We start from the raw sequence: 27561 nt of genomic DNA on the forward strand, positions 1-27561 counted from the left end.
AGTGAAATAAATTAACTAATAAAAGTTACAAATGGAACGCATTTCAATCTGTCGGAACGAAAACGGATCACAATGGAAGCAGGAAAAAGGATAATGCAAAATGTTATGTGAAAACTGGGGAAGGCAATAAAATATGAATTGAAATACAAAACTCACAGATAGGAGACATATTTTGGCGCTGTAAAATTGAAAATGTAGCACAGTGGAAGCAGAAAAAATGTAATTAAACTAAATTTCGCGAGCTCTCGAGTGATAAAAATAGGCTTACAAAATTGTATAAAATTGCTTTAAAAATTCATAGAAAATAGTTTATTAATCAACTTTTAACTCTTTTATATTCTTCTCATAAAATCTCTCTTTGCGTACAAGACATATCTTGTGCACAAGCATATTGTCACAAAAAATTGTGAATTTATCATTTCTGATACCTTTTTTTTTTCTTTGCAAAGTTTTTATTTCTTTTCTTTTCATGTTTTACAATTTTTCTTATGAAATTTAGTTTTTTTTGTATCTATTAGTTTATACTGAATACGATTCCGAACTGAAGAACTTATTTTATGGCAATCTCTTGCACCTAAGTAAAATGATAGAATTTGCTCTTGGAATATTTTCTAAGCTTTTGACATATGTGCATAGCTTCTCAAAAATTGGTAAAGTTTCTTTTTTTTGTTAGATTTTAAGGACGTAAGGTCATCATTTTAATGAATATAACGTATGACATCCTTGAAAAAGTATTTATTAGATGCCTGGCAGTTAATCAGAAATGCATCAGAAACGTATTTCTAAGTCCATGTAGCTAAACGAGAAATGGAAACGCTCGAATGCTCCTAATGATTTAATGTCAAACGACTATCTACATTGCCAGACAAGAGTCATAAAAACTGCATCAGATATGTATTTGAAAGAATCTCTTAGAAATAAAATCCATCATCTTGAGCTGAACGAAATCGATAGATTGAATTATAATTATCAAAAGGGTAACTTGACAACTTCTGTTATCTGTTTATTAATACAGCATCTGTTTATTGCTTCTAATGGAATTACAAGAAATACCATTTAATATAAGGTAGTTTTCGAATGACTTTTGCAATTTTAAGGTATATTCTAGGGAAATACATTAAGTTGTAAATAAAATTGAAGCACGTTCTACATAAATATTGTTTTGTTATTAAAAATATAAATGAGGTTGAAAGAGTAATTTCACTGTTACTTGAAATGAAACTAGAAATGTAATAAGAATAGTATACTGGCGCAAGAGTTTTTTTACAACGATTATTTCACTGGATATAGCCAACACTGTGCTGACAGAGATGATAGATTTCACCATATAGCGACTGATGGTCATGTAGTGAAACATAGGTATACTTACTGATATCATTCTGAATGAAGATATTATTGTATACAATGAAAATACCTTTTGTATAACAGACGATATATATTGAAAAACAAAAATTAAAGATTATCATTTCAACACGAACTATTCAACATACTGTCGATATAGCAAGTAAAGAAGTGTCGTTTGTTTGCATTTTGGGCAGGTATAAGTAGTTTTGTCTGCTAAACATTTTGTTTTGCCAAATGTTTTGAATTTGCAAGAATCTGGCGAGCCGAAATTCAGATCTTAGGGGTTTGACCGATCTAGACATCAGAGCTGCTACAATAATTTTTATGTTAATAATGCTAGTTAATGTTGGAATCTTCTAAAATCTTGTCGAGCTTTGAGAAAGTACAGCAAAATTGAATACCATGTATGAGAGTAACTCCAACAATGAAAAACACTGCATGCGAAATTATTTTCATTTTCAATTTGTATTGCTTTTTTTTCCTTTTAACGAAATGGTACTTTATAGACCTTCTCTCATTATAAGTGTTTTCTTTTTAGACAAAGTACAAATATTTATCTGAGACTGCTCAAGAAAGAAGAACAACCCTTGCGATATCACCCATTAGTATGTTTGAAACTGTTTGCAAATTCGACGATCATCCACAAACAAGGCATGAGCGCAAGAGCTAAGAATTGCCGAAAAATCGAAACCCGGCAACTTCCGCGCTCTCTGGCGAGAGCGTAAAGTAACCCACGTGGACCTTCTGATCCTCTCTTTTCAGTTTCCGCGATTCCGGCAACTGGGAACGACCTTGCGCTCGGAGGTGCATCGCGAAACACCGACAAAATGTGCCGGATCCACTCCGGCAGCTTCCAGTTAGGATACTGGATTATTGTCCTTGTCATCGGTCTGCAAGGTAAGGACAACAAATTGGATTGTTCATTCATTGATTTCCCATTCCTTCAATTTAATGAACAAAAACGATTTTAAGTTATAATATAAAATATTATTAAAATTATGATATAAAATTATATTATTAAATTTATGCGGATTAACAAACGTTTTTTTTTTTTTTTTATTTATTTATTTGCGGCGAGCGAAATGAAATAAAGTCATAGGTTTGTTAAAGTTTAATAGGTTTGTAAAACGATTTCTTAAAAAAATATATATAATACTAAAATAAATAAATGAAATAATTTGAATTTTTATTCAAATTATTTTTTTCAGCGTACAAATAATAATGTTGCTTATAGAGAAAACAAGCTGATTTTGGCTTCCCTTGTGATATCAAACACGCTATTTAAACATAACACTCCAAGAAAGCAATTAATTTTGGTCATATTTTATAAAAATAATTTATAACTTGTCTCCAAATTTCACTCGTTATTTACTTTTATGATACTTTTCTCTGTAAAAAGGAAAAGCGCCCCGCTTAGTCTTCTTTACAGTCAGAATATCCTGTTGCTGTCTGCGATTCCTTTGATCTATAATTGAATGCAGTTAGGTAAAGAAACATTCCAATAAATTAGGATTCAACATTCAAATTGAAATGCAAATATATCAACGGCAAACTTTTATTACAATCAAAATTTTATTCAAATTTAATTTAATTAGTTTCATAGTTTATCATTATTTTTTTTCAAATTTAATTAGTTTCATAATATAAATTTAAGAATGACTGAAGATCTTTGAAAAAGTGTGTGTGTGTTCACAAAAATATTGAAAACAATTGCGAGATTCTTCTTTATATATTGTTTCAGAATATATAGCATAACTAGCATCTGCTTATTGTTATGTAAAAAGTTTTTCTTTATATTTTTCATTGATGGAAAAATTAATTTTGAGTGCCATTTAATTTTCCATGAGGGGAGGGGAGGGACAAGAATACGAGGATGAATAATCTCTGAATAAGAATGTAATTCCCATTATTGTAGGAATAATATTTGGTAAATTTGCGTTCATTGTAATAATAGAATGTGTTACGAGATCTACTGATTGGCTTTTATCTTTGTTATGTTGCTGTTGAAGGACTGTCAGTCAGATAAACCCAAGATGCTAAGGAAGGGCAAGAGTAGATCAAAATAGGCTATTTTTTTAAAACAAATATACAATCAAAGTAGAAAATTGACAACTATTACTGCGAAACGTTCTAAAACGTATATATATATAACGTTCTAAACGTATATATATATATATATATAGTTTGAAATTTGTTTTATTAGTCTTTCGCTATTCATTGTAGTCTAATGTTTTTTGGTTATAAAATTGTTAGATAAAAGATGTTACTGAGAATTTCATATATGTATCACATTTTAAGTATAAATTAATATAACTTTTATGAGAAAAATTGATAATTATTTGTGGTAAAATCTTATATTTCTCTCAAAATTTCAAAATTTTACTGTATATCAAAAAGGATTTATTCATTTTATTAATTCGGTATAATATTTTTTGCCTTCTTTCACACACACACATATATTTGTTTAAATTTCAACATTGTAATACTATTTTTAGGTATCCGTAATCGAGGAGTTTCCGATACTTAGAATTATTTAAACACTGGTTTTAATTATCTTTACCATGTCTTTACCAATTTTACCTTATCTTTATTAACTTCATCATGTCTAGCCGTTGAAATCTCTTTATTTGCAATTTATAATCACGAATTCTTTAGTATATATATTGGACTATATGATCAGTTAGGTATTTGTTTTATTTCTAACTGAAACCAGTTGTGATGAGGTTTTATACCTTTTTAGTCATCATCACAAATCTCAAAGGAATGAAAATCAACGAAATTTCTATTTCAGTGAACTAACGGAGCTGTCAGAAACCCGAATTATGATTATTCGGCTTGCCTTGCTCCAAATCACAAATTTCGTTTTCGTCTTCAAAATTTTTCCCACCTCCTATTCAATGTTTTAAATCCATACAGTTTTGTATTATATAGAAGATTTGATGTTTAATAAAAAATGGATATTACACACTTGCTCATGAAATTGTTAATGCTCGTTTAAAACAATTTCGGCAAATGAAAGTACGTCTTCCATGGCATCTCTCTGGCCTTTAAGTTAAATATATTATATAAAGTATAAAGGTTAAGTATATTATATAAAATTTCAAACATATCTATTATGTATTTAAACAGACTTGATACAATTAAAGATATATAATCGATAGGTTTTAGATCGAAGCGCCTTATAAGTGGTATATAATAAGCTATGCACTTTAAACGAATTGTCCAATTTTATGTGATAATTGTCTATATAATTCTATTGACTAACCAATTAAATAAGTCTTTGTCTTAAAATTAAAATAAAAGTCAAGATCAATTTTTTCCTTAATTTTGGCTCTAGATTAACTCTTTAATTTGAATTTATTTTCTATTCGGTTATTTATAATTGAAATTTGAATTATTAATAAAAATAATCTCTACGTATTGAAGTAAACTTAAATTGTTTGGACAACTTGTTAACCCTTAACTGGGGACGTGCGGTCTGTAAGACCGCTAGCGATGGATTTTCGGTCATCCCTATTCTATTTTTAGCTCAATTGAATGGATTGACCCTTTAGCTTCCTGTTTTTTGACCTTCAATACACGTGCACTTTTTCAAACGATTTCAGCATGCTTTTTAAAATAATTTAATTATTTCTTTGAGCGCGGTCTCAAAGACCGCACCTTCCTGTTTGTGTCCCAGTGATAAACAAGGCTTAGCAGATGGCGCTAAAGCTTAAACTTCGAAATATCATCCAGTTTACTGATCCTATTATCAAGTAGCACTCCAGACACTTTCCAATGAAGCAGAAAGTGATTTTAGTGATAAGGATACTTGTACAGAAGAGTTTTTTGATGAAAGTTCGCATTCAACTGATTCTGGTATGTAAGTTCAACATAATTAATTTTTCTAGTGATAATGTATTTTGAAAAATTTATAAAATATATTAATATACCAAGAGATATTTATAGGTTGATTCTTATACTAATCTTTAACCTGTATGTTTAAAATGCCCTAGAAAACCTTGCTGTGAAAGTCACACAAGCCGATAAAAAAAGGGCCAAATTTACCCATTGCCATTTTTTTTTAATATAATTGTTGAATTTTACATTATATTGTCTTCTATATACCTTCGTATACTGTAAAAATAAATATGATTTAAAAAATAAAAAATAATATGTTTTTTCAAGAATATTATTTATTGTAGCATGTAATTTGAGAAGAAAATGTATGTTCCAACGCCTTTACTTTTTACAATGACAATATATTTTGAAAAATTTCTAAAACATATCTATATATCAAGAAAAATATCTGCAAAATATATTGGCAGTTTTTCATACTAATACATTCATTAGAAATTTTAATTTGAGTGTAAATGAAATGCGGTCCCGTAGACCGCGCCTCCCCAGTTAAGTCCTAAAATTTCACCTCCCCTGTTAAGGGTTAATTATCCTAGTGTTTCTCAAAAATTCATAAGTTTGAATATATATATGTGTTTGTATTTCAAAAAAAATTACATGCTGTCACTACTAATATAACATTTTATTGTTTTATTAGCATTATTCTTCATCTTCTGCCACAGTTGTGCAGATTTAATATTTTTAATTTTGATTCAAAAATGCTGGATATAAGAGAGTTTGATATGGTCATATTACAAAATATTCTGATACACGCTAAATTCTTCAGAGGAAAATGCCCCTGTGGCACGAAAGTTTGGAAATGAATAATATGTCTCATCTGGTCTTCTTGTAAATTCCGAGGTCTGTCCCGTAATAGCTCTTCAGGGACGTAATTATAATTAATTCTTTATTTTGTACTTCTCATTTATCATGTCTGATATACTCATTAAAACATTCTACAAAACTATCATATGAAACTTACTAATTTTTACATTTTTTACTTAACTTACATTTTTTTTAATGAAAATTATCTATTTAGAATTGTAGAATTTATTGGAATAATCATGTATAGTATGTAATTAAATCTGTAATTTTAATACGTTTGGAGCTATGATATTTATATAAATTATGAGAATTTCTTTTTCAATAGGGATGATAAATGGATTATGATATATTAAGAATTATATTGGGAATTTAAATTAATATTATAACTATTTTTTATCATTCAATAAAATGTATCTTTTTTTCTTTTTTTTTAACTAAGCGCAATTACAATAAATTCTAATTCATTCTCCAGGGATAGCATTACATAGACTCCCTTTCCACGTTTTTCGTTGAAATATATTATCAGAAGAACTTAAGCTGATTATATTATTAAAAAAATAATCCTTTCTAAATTGTGCACTGATTTTTTATATAAAACATAATTATTCATTTTAAACATTTTTACATGTTTTAAAAAGTAACTTTTAGTTTTATTCTTAATAATTAAATATTATACTGCCAAAGATACTAAAATAAATATTCGCATAATTTCAAATTAAAAAAAAATATTATATTCTCAGTAGTCAGCTCATTTTATTTCATCCCTAGTAGTAGACGGATTATTAATTATTACAAAGACAATTATTTCACTACATAATTAAAGCAAATATTTATAATTAATGATATAAGTATTAAAATTGTGCTTAGGAAGTTATTTTTAAAACACTGAAGAGATAAATAATAGCGATAATATTTCTAAAATGAATTTTTAAAAAAATTCATTTTAAGTATGTTTTGTATTCTTTATCATAAAAAAAGTTTTTTAAATATATCGAATGGATTTAAGTACATTTTTAGTTTAATTTTAAGTAACGACTTCGAAAAAAATACAACTTTTTTAGAATTCAGTACGGTGTGAAAAACAAAACAAGCAGATGATTAAGTGCATATTTGAAAAATGAAAAACTATTAAGTAATTTTTCAAAATTAACATAAATTGCTTCAGTTTTCCTATGAAATTTATTTCAAAATTTCCTGAAATTCTCTACCATCTAGTATTTATTAACTGCAATATAAAATTCCCAACTAATTAGTTTTAAGTGATGGTTTAGCCACAAATTGCACCAATTAATGCTGGCTTTCAATGAGAAGAATGAAAAATGAAATTCAACTAACACTAACTAAACGAAACTAAATAAAATAACTTTTGGGAATTCACAATTAAATCATCAAAAAATATTATTTTTAATTATATACAATTGATACCTTCCCGAAATAAATTCATATATTGAGTAAGCTTTTAGCTTTTATTCTAACTATTTTCTCCAAAATATTTCAAAATAAATTGAAAATTTCAGATATTTTTGATTTACAAATTTCAAAATTTGTATTCACATATTCATGCTGCTTTTTGACATCCATAAAGTAAATCTATTTTATAAATATTTAGCATTTAATTTATAAATTTTAAAAGATAGATTTTCTATTAAGTATCATATCAATCGGGCTTCTTTCTATGTGTTGAGAAAGAAATTTTCTCAGTTATTAAATGCATTCTTGATAAATAATTATGCAACGTTATTCAATTTTGTAGGATATTCGAAAAAGCATTTTAATAACTTTACATCTAAGTTAGGAATATAGAAGCAAATCATTTTTGCATTAGAACTTGAGATCGTAAACTCAAAGGCCGATCACAATGAGTGACTCCTTGTTGGTGAACCAAGTAAAAGAAAATATATGTGGCTTTAACACTATAAGTACGGTTCAGGTGATTTCAAAACTGAAAGAATAGCTGTTCAGTTGTTAAATAATTAATTAGATGCTAAACAAAATACTAAGACAGTGCATCAACACGAAGAAGGAAAATCAAAATGGGCTATATTTTGATCTTTACTTTTATAGCAACTAACTTTTACTTTTATAGCAACAATTTAGGAAAGCAATCGTTTGAATAATTTACTTAGATACTCTAAATGGTTTTTCCTGATATTGTATGATATTTGTCATTCAGTTTTTTTTTCCATTGAGTTATACTTTTAACATTTTTTAATGCAACTTTATATTTTTATTTCTTTAAAAGCAAATTGTACTTTTTATCTGATATATCTTTGATTAAACTGACAAACAAACTTTACGCACTCTGATGTAAAAAAAAACATTGTTTATTTTCATTTTTTTCCCTTAAAATTTGTCAATTATATTTTGCCATACCCTGTATGTATCATGGCTTTTTATTTATATACATTGTCTTATACAATGGCTATCATAGCTTAAAAACTCGCTTTTATAGTAACAATTTAATGTTAAGCTACAAGTAATTCTGGTTTCGGAAAGAAAATATTTACTAAAATTTTGGAAGTATTTTTCAATTTTTAACAACGTAATTGCATATGCCATATCTTTGCATGTATGTAGTTGCCACCGAACATGCATGTCTGATCATTTCTTACTTGGTATGAATATTATTTAACATTTGTAATGTTTCTCTATAAAAAAATACTCGTCTTTATATACTGCATTGAGCTTCTTCAATCTCAAGTTCTTAGATGTGTGAATTGAATGTAAATGATGCAATATAAATTCATATATCCATGGGAATTTTATTCGAATCAAATGTGAGAAATCTTCGGCTTCAAAAGACCTTTCTTTTCAGTCTCGATGGATTTAGAAGATTAAGAGATTTTCAATTTTCAGCTGAGTTGTCAGCTGAGTTCTGATTAAGATATTTTCAATTTTCAGCTGAGTTGTCAGCTGAGTTCTGATTAAGATATTTTCAGTTTTTAGCTGAGCGTAATGTTCAAACGTTCGAAAAGAAATAATTTTTTTTATTGATTTTCGATTTTTGATCGGTATTTGAAAATAACGATTTTTTAAAGTATTATTTTGCATAAAATTTTATTAAAAAACAATGACGTTTCTAGTCATCTGAAAGTAAAAACTAAAAATACTGCCATAAAAATTAGATTTCTTTTTAATGGATTGTGCCCATTTATTTTTATAAACTCCTAATCAAGCAGCAATACTCCTTAAACCGATTAAGTAAATATACATTTTTAATTGTTTTGTTTACTATAAACAAGTACGCTTAGATTCTTGATGCATATAATATGCTGGCGATTCTAAAATAAGAGATTTCTGGATTTTACGAGGTTAGACTGAAGTAAATAATAGAAAACTAAATATTCAAATTAAGTTAAAATCAGAAAAAAAAGGACCGTGTTCTTTCCTTTTTTTACGAAACGTATCGACCAATTATCGTACAATTATATTTTCCATATAATGATAAATCTTTTTGAGTAAGTTTTTTTTTTCTTCTAAACGTGCTATTTGGAATTTTTTTTTAATTCCATTTAAATAATATAGCTTTCATATACAAATTCGTAAGATATTCATGCTATTTTATATGAAAATAATGTTTATTTAATTTATCATAATGAAAATTTAAGTCATTCCTAGAGAAATATATCTAATTATCTAACTGTTCTGATTTAAAAAAAAAACTGTTAGTAATATGTAATAAAAATTTGTCATGAAAATATTATTTTACTTTTCGAAATCATTTTGTTTTTCAGTATTTTGAGTATTAAACTATCTATTTCATTTCCTTGAACTTTCTTTCATACGTAAATAAATCCTTTTTTAAATGATCTTGTAAACGCGGAATAATGTTTCATTGAATATTAAGGATATGGTTGATTCTATTAGGCATATTTGCAAATTATTGACATAGTAATGTAAATGTATTTTGCATGCTGTTAGTTTAAGGAGGTTTTGAATCAATATATATTATTTAAAAAATTAATATAAAGTTTTTTAAAGTTTCAAAATATTTCAGTCGGAATATTTTTTAATTATTTTCTTCTTATTATACTATATAAATTTATATAGAACAGAACGTTGTATGTCTTCATGATTCTAAATAATATTTCATCTTTCAGAAATACTTTTACGCTTACTCACTGAATTTTTAGAAGAATTTTTACTTTTTTCTAAATACAAATTATTTTTGGCTGTATAAAAAATATCGAACGTAAGTTCAAAAAATATTTTTCTGTCAAAATTTAATCGAAATCATAATCAATTTTACGTAATTTTCTTAAAAATTAAGATTGCTGCAACATTTCTAAGATTTTAAATCTAATTCGAACATCATTTTGAGAAAACGTCATTAAAATATTTATTCTTCTATGACTCTAAATCCTTTATTTTATTGAATAAAACATTTTATAGCGCTATTTTAGTTGTATATATGTGCATAACTTTTGAAAAAAAATGTACATTTCATATTTACGTCATTTTTTTTTTTTTTTGCTTACTTTAAAGTCCACCGTCTCATTCAATTTTTAGAATAGTTTGAAAGATCCTTTGCAACAAGACATATGACGAATCGATATTTTTTCCACAATATTTTCACTTTTCCTCTTCTCGACACTGATAAAAGATAGAACGACTCGGGAGTCTTTCACGGGCAACCCCTATATTTCATCGGTATGTTGAAAACCTCATGAGTTATCATTATTGAAAGCTGCAAATGTTTCCTTCAATGCAATGAACCAAACGATAAGTTTATCTCTGTCAAAAGTTTTGAATTTCCTTCCGTTATAGTCAATAAATTACCTTTTCTAAATTTTCTCGATTAATTTCACGCTGTTTTGTATTTTTGCTTCAACATGATATATATATATATATATATATATATATATATATATATATATATATACTCCATAACAGAAGATAATTTTTGAGATTTAGCATAATAAATATAAGAAAGTATAAAAGCGTATTAAAATACTTGCATATTTAGAATGCTTATATCAAAGTGTTATCTTCAATAAAATTATCTGCACAAGTAGATAACACAAAATGCATTTCTTTATGGTAACATTCGATCTATTTTTTTTTTTATCTTGCATATAAAGTTTATGCAGAAACTTTAAATCAGTAAAGGATTTAACCGATAGAGTGATAATTTAAATATTTTATTGTAAATTACAACTAATTTATTTCGTGTGCATTATCTCAAATATGTTTTAATAATACAATACTTATTTTAATTTATTATCAAAGTAAGATATCTAATATTTCCTTTAAAGTGTTCCTTAAAACTGTGAAATAGTTATTCTGTTTATAGAATGCAAACTTGGGTAATTTGTTCATTTTACATGAAAGTATTTGAGGATTTTAGAGTCATTCTAAAACATATAAAACATAAATAAAATTCTAAACCATAAATAAAATGACATTATAATTTATTTGATTACTGAAATATATATATTATAAAAAGACAGATATCGATTTTCTGTGAAAAATGAATTAACTAATATACAAATTGAAGTGAAAAAAGTTCTGTAAATGGATTCACACATCCCTTTAAACATATGACCATGCATTTTAGTTATTCAGAACAAAAATAAATATTTTTTTTCGAAATAATCTATATTTTTTATTGAAAATGTAATTGTTGATTTCGAATTAAATTCCATCAACAATTTTACAATATTTCACATACATTAAATAATCAAAGCAAAATCAGTCAGATATAATTTCATTAGAAAAGATATTATTCTTAATGATTTCTTCAGAAAAAAATCAAATTATTATCAACAACATAATCTAGTTTTCGTTTTCCAAAAAAGTCATGAATCAAGCACTTTCCTTAATTGTATTTCTTGTTGTAATTTTGTCCCTATTACTACCACACATCTTATCTATTTTTGTTTATTTGATTTGATAACACATATATTAGTTATGTATAATCTTCACATGTTATGTATAATCTTCAGATTGATTACATTAAGATTATTAGGTCTTGCTTTCTTCTAGAAAACTGTTTCAAAAGCTAATTCTAACTCAATCACACAAAGGTTTTCACCAGTAGGTACAACTTCGTTAACCATATTCTCTAGGTTTATGCATTATTCTTAGATTTATCAATGAAATTTTTCGAATTATGACTATAACAAAAGATAAATTTAAAATTAAGAAATACAAATGGATTCATTTTTAAACTATGTCACTTTTGCATCCATTGCTTATATAAGTTTTTTAGAAAGTAAAAAAAAAAAATCTACGAAATGATAATGGCATGGCTTACTTTACTTTTTACTCTAAATTTTATAACTCTCTTATTCCTGTTTTAGAGAATACATGCGTTCTTTTGTATTGAATCTTATATCATTTTAGAAGATTTATATCAGTAACAAAAATGGAAGAATTTGGGGCAATACTCGAATATTTTTATGAAATTTCCTCAGAGAGTGATAACAAAAATACAAATTTTAGCATCATTGAATTGAAAAAGCATACTTTATGTGATCAAATAGCAAGATATGGGAGTTATATCTTTTTCAATAAACTCGTGACTATTCATCTTTGTAGCAGTAAAAAAAAAGGAAAAGAATTCAAAACTATGAAAAACACTATAAAATATTTTATTTTTACCTCTAAGCTTTTCAATTTCAATAAAAATATTATTTTAATATTTTCCTGAATTTTTGGCGGAACTGATGTTGCCCTCTAGCATCAACAATAAACAATAGCAATTATTTTTAAATGCTAAAACTATAAGTCGTATTAAATATTAATAATAATACCTTTTTCAATCATAACATTTCTGGCTTAACTCGATTCATGACAAATTGAAGTAATGGGAATTTTCTGTCAATCAGAAATTTCAGTTCAAAATATCAGATTTAGAAAATGCGAATATGGAAAACAGCAAATATCATAAACAATACGAAAATGATTATCTAAATAAATTTTGAAATATCGGCAATTTATCTTTTAATTTTTGGCAACCGATATTGCCATAGTTTAAGATTCTGGCTTCAGTGGGACTAACAGACATCAAACGGAATAAAACCGGAGGGAATGACTTCCTCAAACCATTATCAAATAATCTTTAATAAAGATGCTATTTCACATCAGTGCAAGAAAATGTGGACTCTTGGATAAGAATTTGGGTGTTGCAAATTGATTTAAGATTTAGAAATTCGAAATGCCACAAATTCATTATTGCAAGAATGTAATTTAATTTATTTATGTTTTCCTCTTAACCTGATTATATTTATTAGTATGGTCCACCCAAAAATAGACTTCATGTTACTTCAAAAGGGGTCCTAAATATGACTGAAGTAATCTAATTGTCTGAAAACTTAGATGGATTAAATCGTATCTTAAAATCATGAAGAAGGTATCTTGTTGAAAAAAAATGAATCTTTTGCATTCAATTTCAATCCACTTTTGGTGAATCAAGGATCTATTCTTGGTAATAACTGATGTAGAAAATGTATAAAGATAATAATAATAAAATTTGTTTTCTACACAAGCAGGTTTTAGGTTGCGGATTTTCCGGCAATTGCTGTCCAATGCTTGAAATTTATTTCTGTCAAAGGTAATTTTTTCACAGTTGAATCTTTCCATTGCAAAGTAAAAATCCATTTGCAGGGAAGGATTTTCCTGCATTAGCGAAAAGTATATACAAAATATTTAGATTTGGCGTGAAAATAATATTTTTATTGAACATATCATGTGATCTTTACAGAAAAATACATACATACATTGATACAAGCACCACACAATAAAATTTGCAATTTGTAGACATCTCTTCCAACCGATGGGAATCAAAATTTGATATAGAACTATAATTGAGATTACAGGATCACATCAAATATTTTATTTATTTAAGTTGTTTCGTTTTTAGTTACAGCATTTATATATGTTTAGAAATACCGAGTGGAAGGCGATCAGTCCTCTAAGAGATTTTATTCAAAATTCGACAAAAATCCACATTTTAAATGCTAAAAACATGCACCGTATTTTACTTAATTAACACTTTGTCGTTACTATGCTCACTTTTTCTCGTACAGTAAGGCAGTCAAAATTTCTTTGCACGGATTATATTCGAAATTTAATAGGAATCTAGAACATGAATCTAGTGTTAGGCAGATCTGAAAACATGAAGATTTATCAAAACCTCGAGCTTTAAGTTACAATAATTTTTTATGTAATCTTCTCAAACGAGAGGGTAAACGTTTATTTAAGAACCATGCGATTTTAGTGGTAATTCCTAATTGATGAATCGCAGATGTTTTGACTACAATTAGGAAAGTAATTTTTCACCCATACTTTTGCATTTTTAAAAAATATTATTATCAATTCATGGAAAAGTTTTTGAGTTAATAAGTGGTTTGAGTTGTCAAAGACAGAATATAAATATAAAAACTGATAAAACAAATAAATCCCTTTCGAAATTTCGAATCAATTCGCCATCCAAAATTTACAATCTTCATATCAATTGTTTTATTGTTCAATAGTTCGCTAGAATTTTTTTCCCATACTCTTTTGTCCAAATTTTGTATTTTTATCATAAGTATGGAAAATTTTTAACTTCTTTTCTAAAAATTTAAGATATTTTGAATTTGCATTGCAATTTTTTAAAATAATAATAATTTTTATCGTACTTAACTGACAAGGATATTTCAAGTACGCCTGACCAGAAATTTGACTTCAGAATATAATAATTCTTCCAAAAATGAATTCCTTTTTCAAATTCTCAGTAAAGGTAAATACTTCAAAGAATGTATTTTTCAAAGTACGACTTTTAGGAATATTCTGCTGCTCATTGTAGAGTTTAAGAGTCACTGACAGTGTTTATCGGTAGCAGTTATTACACGCAATCTCCAGATCCTTGTATTTTATAACAAGGTATCCTTGTATTTTATAACAAGGTATCATTGTATTTTATAACAAGGTATCCTTGTGTTTTATAACAAGGTATCCTTGTATTTTATAACAAGGTATCCTTGTGTTTCATAACAAGGTATCCTTGTATTTTATTACAAGGTTTTTTTTATAACAAGTAGAATTTACTTATTCAGCCTGTTTAGTCAAAATTATATACTCGGCAACATACATAGAAAAAGATTATTGAAAATTTTCATTGAGAAGTGTATGCAAAAATTAAGAAATGTGCGCGTTTAATTTCAGAAGGCAATTACATTAAAAAAAATGCCAATAAAATGAGATCCAAATAAAGTGCTAGTTTCAAAGCTATTAAAACTTTTCAATAACGATGCTAGTAATAACTTTCTACAATTGTCGCGTTTATATTTTTACATGCCGGTTTAAAGTCATTCCCAATGTATTCATTGTTTTTATCAAGTATTTTGCTAACAAGTCGCGAAAACAAATGTTTTTACTTCATGTCTTTTTCCCTTTCATAATTACTTTTCGTTTCGATTAATGCATAAAAACGTTTCTTGAAAGCAGATGAATTAATTTCTTTTTTCTATCCCCGTTTGTTTGTTTTTCAGGAAATAGAAGAAAAACACAGGATATGTGGAAGAAATGTACTATGTTGTTTTTTCCGCTTCTTTCCTAGAAACTTAAAATATCTCGAAAACACTTTCATTCCAATTTATTGGAATTCAAAATTCCAATTACTTTTTCATTATGTAATTAACTGTGCAAAATAGTAGCTGGAATTTAAAAGAATTTGGTAAGAATACAGAAATAAACAAAAGTAGAATTAGCAAAAAAAAAAAAAAAAAAAAATGCTTTTCTAAGTTACAATTCTGAAAAATTTGCCTTGGGCAAAAATAAATTTCAAAGATTGGACAGCAATTTTTGAAAACTGCGGTGAAAAGAAATTGTTTGCTCAGGAAAACAAATTTTCTAATACAGATAAAATTTTTATCAACAAATTTCAATAAATTTTCTACATAAATTATTGACAAGATTAGATCCAAACTTACAGAAAATGCATTAAAATTGAATATAAGAGATTCCTTTATTTCAACAAGATTCCTCTTTCATGAGTCCAAGACATGATTAAAGCCATCTCAATTTTCAAGGTATTAGATATTTTTAGTAATATTTAAGCCCCTTCTGAAGCAACATGAAGTCTATTATTCGGTGTACTATACTAAGAAATATAATTAGATGAAGAAGATATCATACATATATTCAAATACGTTTTTGAAACCAACGGATTTGTTGCATTTCTAATTTCTAAATCTTAAGGCAATTTGCACATAAGATTAATGTTTCTTATGGAGAGTTTGTACTTTTCACAGCTTTACTTATATAAAATCTTGAATTGACTTACTTTTACTTTTTAGACTTTTAATAATTTTTTACTTTCCTTGAAAGCTGAATAAGGTCCGATTCAGAAAAAGAAATAAGCGAGTTAAAAACTTGAACCGATGTTAGGAAAAGCTATTTATGTGCTATTATTTTTTTGCATAATTGTTTTTTCACTATAACATGAATATCCCATTATTTTATATCCAGACTTTTAATGACGATAGAACAAGCAAAATTGAGCAATGACTTCGGCCGAAAAAAAACACTATCTTTAGCAGCTATTAATGAACCAGGATAAAAGTTTATTTTAATACTTATTGATTTTTAAATGAAGCTAATGATAATTCTTTTCATGGCTTAATGAATATTTGCTGAATTATGGATCCTTTAATAATAAATATAAGTTTTTATGCATATGTAAAATTGTGATGTCTTCAATTTGTAAAAAAAAAAACCATGGATGGCGAAGATGTATTTTAGTAATACAAGTAATTTACTTGCACATATGAAATTGTTTTGCCTTCAATTGGTTTGCAAGTATCTGTCGCAAGTTATTAAATATTTGCAGAAAAATATATCTTCTAATTTAAAAAATTCAAATATATATATATATATATATATATATATATATATAATGGAGTTGTACCATTCCCTTCTGTTTCTATGAATTTCAAAAATAGAATTGATATAATTTGTTATTATTGATCAAAGTCTTAGAAATTCATATTAGTTATTAAATTGCTTTGTGATGCGTACTATGAATAGATTGAAAATTTATCTTTACAAAAAGATATTTCTATTTCCTAACATTCTGCGTTTGCTATTTAAATATCCTTTCGAATACTAGGAAATTTAATTCTACTACAAAGGATTTTGAAATATAACAAAAAATATAACATTTCTTCATATGAGTTCCTAGAAATCAACCAATGTTTTTCAGTCTTTCTTTCAAGAATGGAAAGAAGTATTTAGGTTTTATGTTTATATCTTATAAAAATATTCCATGGAAAGGCCTGGCAAATTATTTAAGTGAAAAAGCATGAAAAAATTGAAGTTGTCTTAAAAATTCATACTGTAGTAACTGCATATAGTTGGATAAAATATTTCAACTCATCACTTTAAAATCAAATTTCCTTAATACATTGCATAGTTTAAACATTTGTTGTTGTTTTTTTCATTTTTTTCCTCGATCAATAATAAAGAAGAATATGTATATGTCTATGCCTGCTTTGATGTTAAGAAGTCATTTAGTAGAATTCTAAATGGCTTTGCTTCCATATATTTTGGAGGATGGGAATATGATACGAATTATAATTGAAAGCATTTGCGTTTTCCTGCTATAACATCCAAACATATTACAGCATGAAAGTAATGTTTATTTAGTCTGAAGTTTAAAATATTATGTTTTCAGTGGAACCAATAAATTTCAAATAATTTTAGAAAATGTTTTTAACTTATTTTATAAAAAAATTATTTCATTGTTGAAATACCACTCCAATAGTTATTATTTAACAAATATTTCATCCTTGCTTTATTTTATTGTTGAGGATCATTATATAAAAAATAGATTTATTTTCCATGCTGAATAGGTAAAGATCTGCGTTAAAAATGATTAAAATTTCATTCCATTTGAAATAATATTTAACTTCAAATTCAAAAATTGGAAACATTTGTTATAAATGCTTCCCTTTTTAAATACTGCTGCTTTCCACGAGATATAAATGGATGTATTAAAATAGAAAATTTGGAAAATCCAAAGCATATTGAGCAGACAGATCTAATACTTCAAAATAGTATAAAATATATATATATATATATATATATATATATATATATATATATATATATATATATATATATATATATATATATATATATATATATATATATATATATATATATATATATATATATATATATATATATATATATATTAAAAGTTGAAGTTTATAAATATTTTACTGAGGAGCCCATTAAGGTAGAATTATTACATACAATATTTGATTGAAATTTTTAGCAGCCATTAATCTATTCGAAGCTATTGGTAGTTAGTTTTAAAATATTCTGCGCTTTTCATCTAATATTGCAAAAAAGACATTTTGCTACTTTCAAATAATAAATTACACGAATTATAATCATTTACAGTTTAGTCATTTCTAACGAATTGCATGATTGAATAATACGCATTATATAACTATCAGCAGAAAGAAAATATTATCTCTTTTCTTACTTCCTTATGAATTCTTAAAAAGTAAAGATGTTTTGATTCGGATTTCATTTCAATATAACTAATTTAAAATAATAAAAGATTTTTATTTCGAACGTTGTCGAAAAAAACTATTCGATTATTAAAAATATCTTGAAAATGCGAAAAAAAATCATAAATTAAATGACTGATGTTAAGGCATTTGTGTGTTCTTGTATAATTTCATGTTTTCTTATATATATTTTTTTTTCATATACAAAACCTGATTGTATTCATCAAAATGAATACAATCCTTGGTAAATAATTTTCAAATCAAAACTAACTATCGTGGATTTCTTAATTACTAATCATAAGTGTCATATTTTATTAATATTTATAAGACACATGCTACATTATTTCTTTCAGAATGTCAGATTTTAATTCAGACTAAAGGCATTTATCTGATTAAAATATTAAAATTAATAATTATATCCACAACGCTGTTGTAACTCAGTAGAACCAATCAAGAGCTGAATATATATACTTATAAAGATTAAAGTTGTTATTATCAAAAATCAAGAAGAAAAGTCAAATAAGATAACTTCAATCACATCACGTTTGTAAATAGCTATTCAAATCTTATTAAAAACAAAATAAAAATTAATTTTTGAATATTTCTAACACTGTTTACTCAAAATGTGCTTTTAAATTTTCTATTTTGTTTTCTCTCTATTAGAAATGCTTGAATATTCACAACACAGAAGAAATGCTACATTTAACAAAAATTAAAATGGGAATAAATGGATATTAAAATTTGCCTGAGGATAGAAACCTCAGGCAAATTAAAATTTTTAAAAACATTCATAAAATTGTAACAAAAACCTTTTTTTTTCATTTTAATAAAACAAATGAAAAATGAATAGGAATTCGATATTTTTTGTATTAATGTTCTCAAGAGTTTAATTTTTTTTTTTTTTTTTTTTTTTTTTTTTTTTTTTTTTAGAATACGCAAATCGTTTCTTTGAAACTTAAGTATTTTTTGCAGAATTATTTTTTTTATCATTAGAAAGCTTTGAAATCACAATGTAAACTTTTTTTTATTTATTGCGTTTTTTTTTCCGACTTTCGTAGAATATTTTCATTAAAAATATTAGTAATTTTATGAATGCAATTATTACGTTTTAAATATCAATAATGTTCAAAATTCTCAGAAGAATGTTCCATATGTGCATTATATCATAATTTTGAAATACAATTTAAAAATTAAACATTAAAAATACTGAATCTCGAAAATATTGAAATTTAAGTAAGTGAACAAAAGTGTTGCTTAAGCAAATGATTTTTTATTAAATGGATTGCTATTATATTTCTAAAAGCAGTTAAATTGAAATAAAGCATGTTAAATGACATGTGCGCGTTACCACGGAAAGGGGGGCTGTAGCTTCTGAGGTTAAAAACCCCTGAGCACCCGAAGGCAGAAATCTTAATTCTAGCTCATATGAAGATGAAGTACACACATTCGCTTGCAAAACCCCTTTTTACAGGGGGGCACTTTCACACACAGAAAACAGTAACAACCATGCCCGAACCGTGACTCGACCTCAGGGCGCCCTGATCACGGGGAAGGCGCGCTACCCCTATACCAGGACGCCGGTCTTTAAATGAAATAAATTTATGAAGAGTCATGGCATTGTTAAATTATGTTAAAATTTTAGCTTTTACCACATTTGGTTTATAAGTTTGAAATATTATCAAAAGTAGTAATTCATGCATGAGTTCCTTTTATTGGTTAATCTAAATGACCTCTTTCCAACAATATTTTATCTGTCAAACTTAATTTGATAATGTTATTTCTTAGAAAATGCAAGTGGATGTTTTTTTTTTTTTTTTTTTTTTTTTTTTCATTTGCCTACTATTAAGAAAACATTTGAAGTTTCTGGAACGCATCTCAATGTTGAATTCTTATAGAAATTTCAAATGTTGAACTAAATCTTTCAAATAGCTGTAAATAATAAAAAAAAAAGAAAATGTTGAAAGAAAGTGGAAAAAATAAATGTTGATGATTTAAGCTTGCAACCATGATAAATGATCATTAAGCTCACTGAAAGAAGGAATGAAAATAAATCTGGAGATTCAAGGGAAAGTTTAAAACGGTAAAAGGAAAAACGAAAATAAGCAAAGGAACATTTTACAACCCTTATAAAATGAAAATAAACAAGGGTTATAAACCAGAGTCTAAGTAATATGCCTCTTGAGAGGAGAGGCCGTTTAGGAAACAGCCTTAGAACATTTTTTACTCATTTATTTCAGGATTTGCTAGTCTGGGAAAAAGCTCGGAACTTCAGACAAATTCAGTTGACTCGATCCATTTATTAAAACTTAAAATGTATGAGAATATATAATTAAGAGCATCTGATGACATTTTGAATTGCTATTTAAATAAATGGATGAAGATAAAACAATGCATTTTCCACCAAAGAAAATGTTTAAGCATCGATTTTTATACTAATGGTTTCATTACCGTGATAAAATAATTCCGTTCTTTAACTTAAATATATATTATAAAAATAAATAAATTATGGTAATAACTTTCCAAACGAAATATAATATGTATAATGAAATTGGGAACTTCTAGTAGCAGTGTTCCACATGATACAAGTTTTGAAACTTGCTCGCTAACCGATCGTTACGACATCAGATGAAAAGTGTCTATTGGTCCTATACCGTGATCCAAAAGAAGGTATAAAAAAAAGAAGAAAATGATATTTCACAAAAAAAGTTAACAAATTATGTCTCGAAGATCTAATTTTTCCTGCAGAAGAAGCGACTGAAATTGGCATTTACATTCCAATGTATATGATACTGAGGTGTGAACTGCACTTATTTATTCCAATCCATATTATACAACTTTCAGATATATCTGTTAGATGGTTGTGCATGTGAGGTAACATGTACAACCATGAAGCAGAGCGATAAATGTTAGTGAGTAGTTAAATAAGAACCGATACTTCAGGGAATCCTCAAAATACCTCAGTATTTGGTAGCAATGTCCCAATTTTGATATATCTAGTGAAAGTGAGCCTGTACTTCTAGCAGCAATGTTGATACATGATAAAACTTAGAAGACCCTCTATCAGATCGCTACGAAATCAAGCAAAGCGTGGTTATTTGTGGTACGCCGCTTATAAAATAGAACCAATAAATTCCGGTCACAATAATAATTTTTCCTGGAGAAAGTGCCGGAGAAATCGGCTTTTAAAATCCACCGTGTGTAATAATGATGTATGTCACATAACTAATCCATTCCATGGCGTGCAACTTTCAGCTTTTTCTGTCAGATGATCGTGCATGTGAAGAGAATATGACACAGAGCGATAAAAGTTAGTGAGTATTTAAATGAAATAGAAGAAGCGAAACAAGAAACTGCATTTCAAGGATTTTTCTAAGCATTATTTGGTAGCAATAATCCAATTTTGCCGTAAGGTTTTGCCTTCTTAAAGGTTCTAGTTGAATAGGCATTTACAATCCAGTATATATGTTATTAACCGTACACCACATATGTGGCAATTCCGATCCATGCAAAGTGACTTTCAAAATTCTCTGGCAGATGGCTGAGTTTGCAAGGGAAAATCTGGTGTTGAATTGTTAATGATGGTATGTCGTCTTGTAAAACAGAAGAGGCAAAGCAAAAAAAGATATTCCCTGGATTAATCCAAACGTACTTAATTCGCAATAATCCAATTTTGTCTCAAGAAGATGATGGTGGATTTGACATTCACAGGATACGATATTGAATTTATTTCATATCTCGTAGTTTTTCTTTATTGCAGTGATTTTCTTATTTCATCAGTGATTGAAAAGTTTGTGACATGACCGTAACATTCATACATACATTATTAGAGAATATCTGGTTTCATACGTATATTTTTTCTTCGAAGGTAAAGCACGATTCCACTAAAACTTTCAAAGACAAATGGAGGATTATGTCTAATATCACAATTAATCTAATAATCTAAATAATTTATCTAATTTCAGTTTGGAGGATTCTATTCCCATTTATTCCTTATTTTTCACTTCTTTTTTGTTCGATGACATGCAATGTCTTATATGAATATGCTATAAGAATATTTTAAAAATAGTTCTCAACTGTTGCTATTCTCTAGTTTCAACAAGTATGGTTAGATATATAATTATAATCAGTTTCAAGTATTTTGATTTTTACAGGGAGTCCATTACGAAATCCTTTGACTCTTATTTGATCATAAGTATATATATTTTTTTCAAATATTGTTTTATTTTTTCTTAGCAAAAAAAGTTAAGTGAATTAATTGCAAAATATTTATTCGCCAAATTGAAACTAAGCATATAATTTAGTAAATTTTTTTAATGGAAGTTTGTATATATTTTCTATATTTGAAGATATAAATTTATCCTTTGGAAGTCTCCATATATTTAATACATTTTCTACTTTTTTGTTTTTATTTTTGCTACTTTTTTATTTTTTGATATTAAAAGAACGAGGGACAAATCCACTTCATTTCTTGTTATATTTCTAGATAAATAGACTGCATTTGTATTCCTTCTTCTTGTTAACTTTTTCTTCTTTTTTTAAAATTACAATAGGGTGATTCTATATTTCATTTCAAGCCATAAGTTTCGAGAATAGAATTTCTATTGTCATCATTCATTTCTCTAGAGATCCAACAAAAATGTTACTTGTATTTCTAATATAATGGAAGCAATATAAATGTGCAAACTGTTGGAACGAAAAACCAAATAGAACGAATGACATGGTCAAATGTACTAAATATATTTTTTATTTCCATTTCTTTATCGAAACACTTCAGCATTTCTTTATGCACTGAAGCCCATACAATATTTCAGGGGAGATTTATTTAACTTGACATGTTTCAGGTTTTTAAAAACTTAATTGAGGTCATCTCTTTTTCTCGCAATGCTAGAATTTTGAAACTATGCTCACTTCTATGATATCGAAGATAAAATATTGTTTTCATATTTTTAGAATTTAATAACTTGATTAGAACTTAATTCCATACAAATGTCGCCATCTGTTGATAAATTTCGGAAAAATTTGGAACTTCCTTAATATTTATAATAATAAATAATTATTTAGTAAATGGTCCATTGATAAATATTTATTAGATTACTAGTAAAAAAAATTACTAGATAATTTTAAAAAAAATAATTTTCACAAAAGCAATAAAATTATAATTTCAAAATGTATCCTTAATACTTTTTTTATTAAATTTCTTAAATAATAAGAAGTAATCTATTTACGCCTGAAATTTCAAATAATTTTGTGAAATACTGAAGTTTAGTAATAAACTATGAAAGACATTCTAAAAATTTTATCAACTTCATGATACATGGAATTATATACTATAACCAGTGCAGTATCTATTCTATTTAATATTTTCCTCAAGTCCAAATTTGATAGTCTTACCAAGGGAAAAGCAATACAAGATTTTACTTGTATTTATAGAGGTTCATATTTATAAAATCATTCAATTCTTATTTGACTTTGCAAAATCTTGAGTAATTTTTAAAGATTATATCCTGTTTAAATTTGTACAAGAAACTTCTTAGGAATTATTATGTAATATCAAACAATTTTAAATTTATAAAAACAAAAAAAAAATGAGATTTCATTTTTTGAATAACAACAAAAAATTATGCATAATTAAATTAACATGTATTTGAATCAAAATACATTTTATTATACTTAGGAACAGTAATTATGCTAGCAAGGTATCTGATGAACAAAAATTACGTGTTGAATTCTAAAAAATATTCAACTTTCATCAAATATTAAATCGTGACTTCAGTTTCATTTTTCATCATATTTCTAATGCAAAATTTAAAATCATAACTCCCTATGAGATGTATTAAATATGATTACACTTTATTCACTATTGTGAATTGTAAAATATATTTTAAATTTAATGTATTTTCTTTAATTGAAATACGTGAAATATAATACATTAATACAATATTTATCAAAAGTCAACACATGTCAATTGTCAATTGCTTTTCAGACAGTTTATACATTATGATTAAAATTTTTTAAATATTAAAATAAATAAGTTATGAAAATAACTTATTTATTTTATATATATATATATATATATATATATATAATGAAAACAGTAATTTAATATTATATAGTTAGAAATGAGTAATCTACAGCTTTCTGTATGGTAAATAAAATAAAATATTTCTACGTGTTTAAACCAATACCAATATCAATAATTTATATTCATAAATTTAATTTTTTAATGTTAATTCTCATATTGATATTCATTGATAGAAATAAATGTGTTCTAATATATATTTCATTTTAAATTTATAACCTCTTTTACAGGAAAAAAAAATATTTCAAATCCTATTCAAATTTTAGTAATTAATAAAGCATTAAATAATTGGCAAACTGAAATTTATAAGAAAATGGCTTCTATTATAACATTTTTTTCTTATTTCTAATATAGTATTCTTGGATGTTTTTATACATTGTTTCAGGAAAAAAGGGGTATCTACACGGGAAATATGCATAATCATTTACACTCGGAAAAGAAATTCCATGTAAAATTATTCACCTATTACAATTATTAATTTATTTATTGTTCCCAGTAGAATTTTCATGAAAAATTAATTTATATCTTTTTTACAATTCTGTAGGTATTTTAAAAATTCAAAATTGAGTGACTGAAAGGCAGCATCCGAGTGCAAAGACTTAAATTTTGCTATGTTTGTTTTTAATACTAATCTCAATTACTATCATTAAAAAAAAATGCAGTGATGTGCATTTATTATTTTTCTCTTACTTTGAAAGATCTAACATGTAAAGGCATTTAAAATATATATTTTCCTTTTTTTCTTTCCCTTCCTAAAAATATGTTCCTTTATAGACCAAAATACTGAATCATTCAAAGCACTGCAAGATAATATTATCTTAATACAAGTTTTTGAAATATGTTTATACAATAACAGGATATTCCTCTCCAAGTTCCATGTAAATGGTGCAGGGGAAAGGGTTAATGCCTTTGCTCATCCTACACAGGATAAGACATGGAGGATTCGGAGCTAAGCGAATTAATTAAGTCATGCGAGGCCGGAATAAAGGAGCAGTCCAAGAACAAGCAAAGGGTCGAACAAGCATCTTTGATCTGATCAGATATCCCAAGAGAGTAATTAGTTGGGAGAACTTTGGATGAATTACTCGCAGGTTTGCTCATGAAACAGCCGTATGCTCTCGGTTTATTTCCAGTAATCGCGCGCGCCTGCCAAATCAGATCTCAAAGAGCTGGGATACAGGATTGCATTCCGATGCTAAGGTTGTGATTTCTTGATGAAGTAATTTAGTGAGCTTTCCAATGATTCACTGGCTTGTTCTTAGTTCAAGGGTGGAAATATATTATATGATTTTATTTTCATTTGCTTGTTATAATTTCAAGAATCGAAAAGCATAGTCTACTCGGAATTTTATTCGAAATAAGATATTCTGAAATTTGTCGACTAAGCTTAAACCTGAGGAGAAAAATGATTAAAATCATTCAAAAATTTCTTTAAATAATATTGATTTTAATCTCTCCGTTACAAAATATAAAATGAAGTATTATAGTAATTATAAAACATTTAATTTCTACGATGAATTTTAAATCTTTATGAATTCAAGTACAAATTGTTCGGAATTTTGCTGGTTTATTTTAGGACGGTATTTTTAAATGACAATGCGATATATAAAAATGTTATAAAATATCATAAAGTGTATAAATTTCTATCAATATTTTAAACCAAAATCGTTAATCAACGGAGTTTCTTTGATTTATATGAAATGCGGGTTTGTGTATGATTACGCAAATTAGCTAGGTTTAAAAACTATATAAATGAAATTTTATATGCGATCAAGCTAGAATAATTTCACATAAATGTGTGAAAATTCAGATTCTGGTAATTAATTGGAGGCACAATATTTTTTTAAAGAATTTTCTTTAATGTATGACGAACTTAAATTTCAAAACGTCTTATGTTGTGGAAACATTCTGAAACACTACAATGGATTAGGTTATATCATGAAATCTTAAACATTATATAGGGAGAATATTCGAGAAGAAAAAAGTTACATGTAGAAGGAGATTATATGTTACACTCTAGTTATATCATGTAATCAATTTGCTGCTTTATTTTACAAAAATTGGATTTAATAATAAGAAGTAAATAGTGAACACATTGTCACATCCAATTGAAAGAAAAAAGAAAAGCAATATGAGTCGCAATACAGACTTTACAATTAGTTAATGCACGGTTCTACCAGATATAATCTTCGAAAATCATTTTAATTTTTATACCTTATTTGATTTTTTTTAATTCTTAATGTTAATTCATATATTGAAAATCCTTTTTTCTTTAAAATATGCAAAGGTTTGTCTTTTATAAAACGATTTCATCATTTGAAGAAAATAACTCATTTCAAAATTCAATACTTGATTTCATTGTCAATAATAATTTTATGTTATCATCTCATAATTAAGTAATAAAAATATATAGATATTTCATGATTTATAGTTTAAACAAGTTTATGAAGATTATTTAAGTTTTCTTACTGAAAAGTTTTTACTTTTTTATTCTAAACATTTGTAAAAACTTTTTTTGTGTGATCTTGCTCGGAAATACTTTTTCACATACCTAACAGTAGTCGGAATATTTCACATTCCTAAGCATTTTTTTACAATTTTTATACTTTAGTAAAATATTTACCTGATTCTTGGTTATGCATTGCTATTTTGAGAATAGGCTTTCAGAGTTTTCTGTCATTCATTCTCATTTCGAGCGGCCAATTTTCATTATTCATCGTTTTCTTAATATCAGTCCTATGAACACTATTCTCTTCAGCCTTGCTTTCAATAAACACGAAAAGTTGTTCCAAAGGTTTTTCCCGTTATTTTCTTCATTTTAGTGATGATTTTGCCAAATATTCTATAACTTACTACGACCGAAACGGCATATTTAAAAGTTTTCGAGATTGATCAAAATTTTCAAATGCACAAAACATGCATTCTGCTGTT

At 26.5% G+C, this 27561-nt stretch overlaps 1 protein-coding gene across 1 annotated transcript in view; it reads left to right on the top strand.

Annotated features, from left to right (window-relative positions):
• The first annotated feature begins 2134 nt into the window (after nucleotides 1–2134).
• LOC129981975 (cell adhesion molecule Dscam2-like) overlaps nucleotides 2135–27561 on the top strand; it is a 560888-nt gene continuing 535461 nt past the window's right edge. Inside the window, exon 1 of the mRNA XM_056093054.1 lies at nucleotides 2135–2241. Within this exon, the coding sequence (XP_055949029.1) occupies nucleotides 2172–2241 (70 nt within the window). The 5' untranslated portion in view covers nucleotides 2135–2171. The remainder of the gene's footprint in view (nucleotides 2242–27561) is intronic.

This window comes from Argiope bruennichi, chromosome 8 (genome assembly GCF_947563725.1).
Source record: "Argiope bruennichi chromosome 8, qqArgBrue1.1, whole genome shotgun sequence".
Classification (NCBI taxonomy): domain Eukaryota; kingdom Metazoa; phylum Arthropoda; class Arachnida; order Araneae; family Araneidae; genus Argiope; species Argiope bruennichi.